Source organism: Hydractinia symbiolongicarpus, chromosome 4 (assembly GCF_029227915.1).
Source record: "Hydractinia symbiolongicarpus strain clone_291-10 chromosome 4, HSymV2.1, whole genome shotgun sequence".
Lineage (NCBI taxonomy): Eukaryota > Metazoa > Cnidaria > Hydrozoa > Anthoathecata > Hydractiniidae > Hydractinia > Hydractinia symbiolongicarpus.
This window is the reverse complement of record NC_079878.1, coordinates 18,377,604-18,387,947: the sequence shown is the minus strand read 5'-3', so window position 1 is coordinate 18,387,947 and position 10,344 is coordinate 18,377,604. Positions and strand designations below refer to the sequence as shown.

At 33.7% G+C, this 10,344-nt stretch overlaps 1 protein-coding gene across 5 annotated transcripts; it reads right to left on the bottom strand.

Moving 5' to 3' along the window:
* Positions 1-576: 576 nt before the first annotated feature.
* LOC130641628 (uncharacterized) lies at positions 577-6,044 on the bottom strand. 5 transcript variants are annotated; one of them, XM_057448505.1, is made up of 6 exons: positions 5,647-6,044; positions 3,896-4,010; positions 3,634-3,668; positions 3,386-3,478; positions 1,165-3,060; positions 577-932 (listed from the first exon to the last, which is right to left on the bottom strand). In XM_057448505.1, exon 5 carries the CDS (start codon positions 2,708-2,710, stop codon positions 1,520-1,522), a length of 1,191 nt encoding a protein of 396 aa, XP_057304488.1. In that variant the 5' UTR covers positions 2,711-3,060; positions 3,386-3,478; positions 3,634-3,668; positions 3,896-4,010; positions 5,647-6,044; the 3' UTR covers positions 577-932; positions 1,165-1,519. The 5 variants fall into 5 exon arrangements, with proteins under 5 accessions (XP_057304488.1, XP_057304489.1, XP_057304487.1 ...); XM_057448506.1 differs by lacking the exon at positions 5,647-6,044 and adding an exon at positions 4,817-5,625; XM_057448504.1 differs by lacking the exon at positions 5,647-6,044 and having other exon boundaries at positions 1,165-1,236; positions 1,385-3,060; positions 3,896-4,446.
* Between the last annotated feature and the right edge of the window lie 4,300 nt (positions 6,045-10,344).

Here is a 10,344-nt window from a genome sequence, read left to right as displayed (position 1 = left end):
TTAGGAACCCCATTTAATATTTGTCCCCTACGGTAGTATAACATTTATACTTCTTTTTTCAAAACGCCTATTTCCCCTTAACGAGCATCAAGGGCGCTTAATCGTGCATTTATTGACTGTTTTTAGTTACTTATTTAAAAAATTCACGAGTTACGTGGCATCACCTAGGCACATGGCAGTTCTCCCTAACGGCGACTCATAACACTCATAACGATAAAGGCAATGTAATAAGGATTCACAAGGTACACGTTTTTTGTTATAAGCAAACGATGGTAGGGTGAATGATGAATAATGTAGCAAATTACGGAAATTTTGTTCATTGTTTTTGCATAACTAAATATATATATATAGAAAAATAACATACATAAAAATGTCAAGTGATGCACATAAAACATAACTTGTATACTGCAAAACGATATAACTATTTTTAACAAATGGTACTTATTTTAATCCATACTCTTGTCTCAGCACCGTTAAGAATTAAAACGTGCCATAAGAATTCAAAGAAAATGAAAACATTCTCGATACATACAATGAGGAGCGTTTAATAGTGGGAAAAATAATTAAAAGTGTGCGAAACTACACCAAATTATAGTTAAATGTTTCGTACAGTAAAGGTAGAAATAAAACAGTTTAGAGACACTTTCTTCTGGAACTTTTTCTGTACTACAAGCGCTCATATGTAAGCCTTGTTTGTATTTGCGACATGTCAAAGTTTTGTAGTACACGTTTTCCAACAGAGCTTGATTCGAGTGCACGTTCTACTCTATTGATGGATATTGGTCCAGAACGAATGATCTCGGCACACTTTTCGACAATGATGTTAGCTTCAACATTCGAGAAAGTTTTTTCCTTCCCAGAAACTGTATTTTCATAATCATCATCTTCACTTTCTTCGTCAACATCTTCGTTTTCACCATGATGCTTATCTACTATATCAAAAACAAAATTGTGTTTTCGCAACAAGAGCACACCACACACTATTAAGCCTTAACTAAAGAAATATTGGATCGGGCTGCTTTAAGTGTATAAACTTTCGCAACAGAAATATTCGCGAATTGTAAATTTCACAAAAAAATTGCATTTCGCGAGTTTCTGCCTGTGAAAGCTTCAGCGCTTTTTTCAAAATCAATTAAGCTAGCAAGTAGCAAAACACAAACATACCTCCTTTTGACACAGATTGTTTGTATTCAGTTGCAATAGAGGAGCATGAGTTGTCAACAGCATCATTACCATCTATTAAAAGATAGGAAATGAATTCTTTTAAATTTAATAAAAAAACAGGCACAATTTTCATGAAAATCTTTATATTTATACTAACGTAAAACAAATAAAAGTCACCAATACAACATATAAGAAGAAAAATGCGATAGTTTTAACCTACCTTTCTCCTCTTCCGTGACTCCATAGCGCCAGTAGCTTCTCAATTTATATAAAATCTGCCTATCAGACAAATGAATAAGATGGATAAACTTTTCACGTAGATTACGTACATCGCCAATTCTGACAGATTTCGCAGTCAAAAACTGCTTAAATAGAGTCTCCAACTCCCCGACTTCGGCATCAGTCCACGTTTTCTTTTTTCGTAAATATTTGTTTTGCCACGTTTGTTGAAAGTTTCCTCCAAGGCAGCTGTACCCTTAAGGGCATACTTTTCCTTTTCTATCAAACGGTAGTATTTTTTGAAGGTGCTCTCAGAGTGCGTCAACAGGCTAGCAACATATGAAGCTTCACTTGGATTTTTATCTTCAATGATGGTGGATCCAGACTTTTGAAATATATTTGAAGTGATGTTTTTCCTCACTGGCGGATCGTTTTCACCATAAACACCGGACCTTTTCCAAGTGCTATTAATTTGTTTCGATATTGCTCCAGATTCTAAAATCTTGCCATTATATGAAACAAAAACATTTTCAAAGTCACTGTGTATCTGACTGCGAATTGAATCGAAAAAAATTAAGAGCTGTTGGTACAAGGTTTCTCTCGTACACAGATTAACAGGACCGTGTTTCCTAAATGTCTTGTGACGTTTTACTTTAATAATATATTTACCATCACGAAATACAGCAGCCTTCACCTCATCGATGTTCATGTTGCTAGGTACGCCAGACCTCTGACAATTAATTATAGTTATTTCCGTTATGAGAAAATCCCGTATACACGCATATTCTTGACGAGACAAGGTGTTTTCTCGGTAAGGGCTACGAAAATTTTTAATTATCGAGATAGCCTCCTTTGCACTGGCAGACTCCTCATACCGTTGGATCTGCTCAGGCGTGATAAGCACTTGTTGCTCCTCCATCTGTCTCTCAAGCTGCTGTATCTCTACCGTTCCATTATTAGATTTGCTCCATCGAGATACACTAACTTTCATCCTTAAAATCATATCTGGTGCTATTCCAGGTAGATGGATCTCCTCAGTAAGGAGAAAGTCATAGAAGTGTGGCAGTGACAAAATATACCGTTTAATGGTTAAAGCTTTGTATTCCTTTGTCTTTTCGGCATACGTTGTCAAAAAGGTGTCGCGAATTTTATATTTTCTGACTAAATCACTGGGATATGAGGAATCCAAAGCTGCCCAAATATCTCTCAATTGCTGCTTTGACTGAATAGCACTCTTTTGGCAACTCTTCCCTCCATCAACTGAAATTTTATATGTCACAAACCTCTCTAAAATTTCAGCAGAGTCAACCACTTCGTCATCTTCCATGTCACTATCCGAATCTGTTACTTCGGATCAGTGGCGATCATCAGTGGCGACATGCTTGGCAGGGATGGATGTCATATGTGTACTTCGTTGTTTGATGCAACGTCACACACCCTGGCTAATTTCAACATACTATAATAGTAAGGTCCTTTTGATAGTTTGTGGACGTCTTGGAGGTGCAAACTCATTCTTTTGTTTCGACAACCTAAAACCTAACACCTGGTTTCCTCAATCCGTATATGCCAACGCAATATTTTGCCTTACTCTGGGGCCAATAGTGTACTTCTATCATGTGCCGAGATAAATTTGTAACACAACTATCACATGACTGTAATGGACATTTTTTGCGGTTTCTATGAAACAATTCAAACAATTAAATTAACATAGTTTGAGACTGCAAGAAAACGGTGGGAAACAGAAATTTCTTCTTAGTATTTTAATTGCAATATGTCTTGCACGAGTTGAATTTCGCAGGAATATATTACATTTAAACTAAGATTTTCGGCAGAATGAAGCTTTTGCAGAATATTTTTGTTGGCATTTCTGGTTTAGTCAATTTTTTTTCTCTTTTACTTTCAAATAATAATTTGAATACATTTAAAATATAATTCGAATAAAGGAGATAGGAGAAACAAAAATCTACATGTTCTAAATAGTATATGGCAGTAAAAATCATACTTTTCTATAGGTAAGCTTGTAGAGTCTGTTGAAAGTTGGTTCTCGAGCTCTGAAATTTTCTTCTTCAACCTGATATTTTCTCTCATCAACATACTAAGGCAAGGATAAAAGAATTTAAGGAATCTAAAATTAGTAACAGTTAAGGCTGCAGACTCTTTCTTATATGCGCAACTTCAATTCATAATTTAATCTTAAATTAGATGGTTATACAGCAATTTCAGTACATATTAAAAAAGAAATGAACATACCTTTCTAAACTATTTGACGTAGACGATGTTTCAACCTGAAACAAACAATATCAAAACCTGATTATAGACCTGACAATAAAAGAAAGACTTTCATCGTTTTTTCCAATGACTTTTAATTTGCAATGAAGCGCCTCAACATTTTTACTTCGTACCCTGATGTCACTATCAACATCACTATAAAATTTGACAAAAAACCTAGCTGAAAATTTCCTTATTTTTGTTATAAAAAATTATAATAAGTAACAATGTGTGCCATACTTACTTTCCAATTGTTACCATTTTTTTCCCAAGATAATAGGATAGGCCATGCCATCAGTCCCATTCCTTGTAATAACTGTTATGGTACCAACCAATACAAATGATTCTTGAAGATTTCGCTATATAAAAATGTATACACATATATTTACCATTGTCAAAAAAAAATTCACACACTTTGTGCCAACTGTATTAAAAAGACATCCACACAGCTACATATAGTTTTAAAAATATGTTAAAAAGGTGAGTTGATACAAAGGAAGTTGAGTTTAGATCTAACACAGTCTAGATCAGATTGGAAGAGGGTCATTAATATACCCCGTCCAACCCATGCTAGCATGGAAAACGGACGTTAAGCCGAGAATGATGATGATGATGTGAGTATGGATTGTGTGATTCCATAATATGTGGAATATGATATTTCTGTATATAATTCAGTTTATATTAAATATATTAATAATATTAATTATATTAGCCAGTTTATATTAATTATATTAAAAATTACCTTCCGTAAAGAATAATTTTCACAAATTAGTCATTTTAAAAAATTTCAAAAATTTATTTTTTAAAAATAAATGTTTGAAACGAATAATTTCAACTTGCTTTGCAGTGAATTAGTTTGCAATTTTAGTTTAGGTCCTTATAAATTATTTGGGATTTATATAGCTTTCAATTAAAGCTGCTTACAAGATTCAGAAATCTTTTTGTTTTGCTAAAAATTCATGTTGATTAATTTTAACAAATAAACCTTTTTGCAGGAAAGACTTATTTTCACAAATTGACTTTTGCAGAAATTGTACACGTATATATTTTCACTAATTGTCGATACAAAACTTCCTAGAAATAAAAACATACTGTTAAGAACAAGAAAAAGGTATATAATAGTATATATATAATAGGTGTATACACACAAAAGACTGTTGTTTACCTTACTATTACCAAAACTCATGATAAAATATGCTTCCTACTTTTCTTGTGACCTGCTTTGACAATTCCAACTTGAAAAATGATTTTTTTTATTCTGACAATGTAAAATATATATGAAATACTTGAGCAAAGCACAACTGCAGTGTGATATAAAAGAAAGCTTAATTGTGTACTTAACTAAATTATCATAATAAAAACCGGTGATAGCATGGGTACAACAGACAACACACTTTTTTAACAATAATTTATAACAGCTTTTGTTATGATTTGATATCATTTTGATTAGGAATAATATATCTATAAACAACACTGGTTGTTTAAAACAAGTGTGTGGGGTCTCCAGAAAAACAACTTCAAGCATGGTCATTATTTTTAAAAAACAAGAGAAAAATAAACAAAATGTTTTAAAAACAAATAGGTGTGAGTCTCTCGAAAAACAACTTCAAGCATGGCTATTGTCTTTAAAGAAACAAGAAAAACATAAGTAAGAATAAATTTAGTGAAAATAAAATGAGCTTTTAAACAAACGCTCAGAGGTCATATCAAAATACCAACATGAGAATAAGGACTATATAAAAACACACTACAGCAATATACTTAACTACACAAAAAGACTACCAAGAAACATAATGCTATTGAATGACCATAGCTATAGCTCTTTAATTCTACTAATGTTATTTCATTGAACAAACCTAAAAAGTTCAGATTGCTATTTGGGGTGTTACTAGCTACAAAACGTTAGCTAGCTATGCATTTTGGTTGCCCACAAAAAATATATTTACATAAGCATTTACAACATTTAAAACTGTTAAATGACAAAATAAAACTTACCAAAGAAAAAAAGCTTTTCTGTTTCTTATATCTGATTGACATGATTAAAAAACAACAACAACAATCCTTAACTGAGAGTATCTTTCACGCCGCAAGCCGCCCTTATGATTTATTTTTAATATTTGCACATGCGCGTTGACGTAGAAAACGTAACCGCCATGTCGTGGGTAACCGACGTAACCTAAGCGTAACCTACTGCTGGGTAGGAAACGTAACCGTCGTACGTAGGAAAGGTAACCGACGTAGAAAACGTAACCTAAAACAGTAGGATTCGGTACTGTTTTCGGTCAGGAGAGTAACTGTGAATATATCTATCTATCTATCTATCTATCTATCTATCTATCTATCTATCTATCTATCTATCTATCTATCTATCTATCTATCTATCTATCTATCTATCTATCTGCGACATCAAAGATTCCGCCTTCGCCGGCGGAAATCAACAAAAATATAAAGCTTTCAGAAGATAAAAAGCCTACAAACCTGACCACACCTGACCACTTTCAAAATCAAAATTGCCTTCGTCAAAATGGCCCTCGTCCGGCCGATAAAATCTTGGATTGTTTCTTAAGCGAAAATCTTGGTTTGTTTTTTAAAGAATCGGACGTCGTGATTGCTATACTACGTGCGAGCGCTCAAAACAAAGTCGGTAAAAATATATCGGAATTGGTATCGGTGCGCAATTTACAAAATTTCGTGTTTCCGTAACGGGACGCACACACACAGACAAAATACGGCTATTATTATAGAGACTAGTCGTTAACCCGTGGAAAAACCCACGGGGTCGTCCGTCCTTTATATATCGCATTTCGTGTTTCCGTAACAAAAAAACAAACAGACGCACGAACAGACAGACGGAATACGGCTATCATTAAAGAGACTAGACGGGAAAACCACAAGTCAATGTGTGACCCGGCGTTGAACACTCGGTGGAGCGCTTAACAAGAGCCGTAAACTGTGTCACACGATCAGGTGGAGCGCTTTAGTACATGTATACAGTATGTCGTAAATCACGTGAAGCGCATACTCTATTATAATGTTGCGACTGTGATATATTTAAAAAAAATAACTTTAGTGCAACGATAGCTAAAATTAAAACAGAGTTTACAAACCGTTGTTACTCCGTTATTGCAAAAACAATCAGTCAATATTATTTTATTATGCGGAATAAGTTTTTGTAAAAGTTAAACAATTAATCGTGACACCGAGCTGAGCGCTTAGTACAGTTTATCGGGGTTGCACAGGCGTATAGGGATAATACTCATTTAAAAAAAAATTCCTCGCAGGCTTTGTTTCAATAAGAACACAAGAAACAGTTCCATTGCTATCGCAGGGTTGAGCGGTTAGTCCAGGTAAACAGTGTTGCCCATCCATACAGGAGTGATTCCCGAGAAAGTTTAAAAATTAGTACAGGTACACCAGATCCCACATGCGCATTGGTGTAGCAGCCTATTCCAAAAGCCAGTCTGCTGTTAACACTGGGCTAAGCGCTTAGTACAGTTAAACAGAGCTGAACAGGCGTATAGGCGTAATACACTTTTCCAAAAAAACTTCATTGGAACTTTGGTTTAAATAAATAAAAACACAGGGAATCACGCCTGTACGAATGTTCAACACCGTGTACCTGGACTAACCGCTCAGCCCTGTGTTAGCAATGGACTGTTTCTTGTGTTTTGATTTAAACAGAGTCAGCGAGAAAGTTTTTTTCAAAAGGGTATTATCCCTATAGATGACTTGCTGAGCCCATTTTCCGTGAATTTTTGTTTTGATTGTACTGTGCGTGCGCGAATTCTCGGCAGGCAAAACAAACATAACTCCTAGCACAGTTTGACTTAATTTCAGAGTGTTCAACATGCCTGACAGTTGCTGTGCTATACAATGTGAGAATAGAAGAGATGTGAGTAACAAATAATTGAGTTTTTACGGATTTCCAACTAACAAGACTGAGGAAACGAAGGAACGACGCAAAAAGTGGATAGCTGCATTAAAGCGAGAGAACTGGCCTGAAAGTGAAAGTAGAGTGAATAATGCACGAGTCTGTAGTTTCCATTTCGTGACAGGTAAGCTAGCATTCAGCTACTAGCTATCACTACTATGTGATCGTTCGTCTTTATCATACAACACCTAAAATTAACATTACCTCTGTCGATTCGGGTAAGATGCAACACGCGTGCATGTTTGTGAGAAAGTGTATTAACAATGATGTGTGTGAAAATTTTTGCAATTATTTTCAAGTAATATCTCACAAGAAACAAACACGCAATAACAATTTTTTGTTAAAACTTACACCAGTGAAAACTAAGTTTGCAAGGAAATCGTTTTATTTTTCCGCTGTGAAGCTTTTTAATGCTTTGCCAGCTGAAATACGCAAAGTTGAATCTAGTCTTAGTTTTAAGAAATGTTGAAAATTACGGTTTTTGTAACTTATATACATCAATCTTTCAGGTTTTGCGTTTTTGCTTTCTTCTTGCTTTTGTTTTGACATAGCGTTTTTACATGCGTTTTTCAGTTTTTCTCATTTTTTTTACTCGCGTAAAGTGTGTTTTTATGTGTTTTATGGTTTTAATATTTTTTACTGATGTATATATATTTTATTTTATTTCATATTTTTGAAGCAGGACACACGTTGACGACAGTTTATGTGTGTCAAAAACATGGTTTGTACATAAACATGTTGTACTTTATTTCTTATCTAAATGTCGATGTTTTTGTGACTTGAAAAGCCTTAGATTACTTCAATTCCTATGTTTTTGCCGTCAGGTACTAAATAACAGGCAATAAATAGCTTATAAAATATATAAATAAATGGGAAAAGAGCAACCCCGGTTGTTTGACATTACAACATCGCCCGCTATTTTCCTGTGTTTACCAATTCTAAAGTCAAATTGTGGTCTTTTCATGCGTTTAGGCATCTAAATCGTTTGTAAAGTGTTTTTTTATCCCAAAGTTTTATCTTATTTATCCTTTACTACACTAATTTTGAACTGAAGTTTTCTTTCTACTCTTTAATATTCTAATAGCTTTTCCTTGTTGGCCTAAACAGTCGTATGTTTTCATTTTGCTGTAGTTCTTAATATAGCTAACTTCAAAAGTGTCATATTCTAATCTTTCAAAACACCTAGCTTTAGCTGTGAGATTATCTGTGGAATTTAGGCCACAATTAAACTTATATATCTACACAACAAACTCGACCGTTAGCAAAATTTATAGCCGTATGAATTTCGCTTATAATCTGTAGAAGCAAACCTTGTTCGAACTAATTGAAAATTGACACTTATACGTGTAGACCACAGCTGATCAATGTCAATTTGTACTCATTAACCTGAATCTGTCACACGTTTAAGCAAACGAATAGCATCAAATGTGCTGCACAACTTTTACTGCCTGAATCTAATTTTTTTTAGTTTAAAGGAAAATACTTACACGTCAGACAACAACAAAACAACCTTAATCAAGATTTGACAATGAAACAAAATAATTTAATCGAATATTCCTGGTAATAGAGTTCTTATTTTAGGGTTAAGATTATTTATTATAAAGTCACGCAGTTTGCCGGGTAAGAAGGTAGGCACATCTAAAATAGATTCTGTGACTTGCGTTACAGCATGTGTTTACAGAAATGAAAAACAAACTATGCGGTAGGCCATTAAAGAAAAGCCACACCATTTCAGCAGGCATTTGAAAGGTTAATTATCAGCAACGTTGTCCCGACGACAACAAACAACACAAAATGTAGGAGACTGACTAATACAAAAATGTCGAAATAAAAAAGCTGATAAGATAGAAAAGTGTAATTTTTTTTCACTTCGCTTGATATATGAAACAGTGTGATATATGGTTATCATATGCTCGTTGTGTATATGGTAAGAAATTCACCTTCACATTTTACAAAGATATTTTGATGCCGGAAATAGCAAGTATAGAGGCAATTTTATAAATAATTAGCAAGATTAAAAGCACTTTCATTGAATTTTCATCATTATTGTTAACACAGATTTTGATGCACCTGTTATCTGTAGGCCAAGGTAAGTCAAGGCAAATATATTTTTAACGTATGGTGAAATAAAACTTTGAGCTTTTCATAAAAAGTTACTTTTTGGAAAAAAATATCATTATGCTAAAAATTACTGACTTTTTCTTTCCGAAAGATCATGTTGATTTTTTCTTTGCGATATCATTTCAGAAATATTTCAACTGATCATGTATCACCAGAATATAAGTGAATTGTAATTTGAAAAATATCATCAGGTAAAATAATATTTTGTTTGCTTAAGGGCAGAGCTACACGATAATAGGAAAACATTGACACAAAAATTAATCTTGCTCGTGTAATCTATTATCGAAATTAAAAAAATTAAACAAGATATTATGATTTCAGTGCTCATTTTGCGTCTTTTAAATTAAATTGGAAAAATACAATTTAATTTAAAATCAAATGAATGAGAAACGACTTTTTCCTTCATCCTGAGGAATATTTTATTAATTCTGCAAGTAGATTTTATAAAAAGGCGAATTGCGCTGCGGCACGGCTGCTGAATAAAAATTCGTGACGTCTGATTTGATTTTGAAGACCAAACTGTCCGGCTTGTTCTACTCCATAAAATGTCCTTCGCATTATTAAATTTAACTTTAATTTTAATTAAATGTAACTGGTACCACGACAAGAAAAAAGTCCTAAACAAAGACAGAGTTAGGGAA

What these genes read in the sequence shown, in the direction of transcription:
- LOC130641628 (XM_057448505.1), bottom strand. Translation starts at nt 2,710, where the DNA reads ATGGAAGATGACGAAGTGGTTGACTCTGCTGAAATTTTAGAGAGGTTT.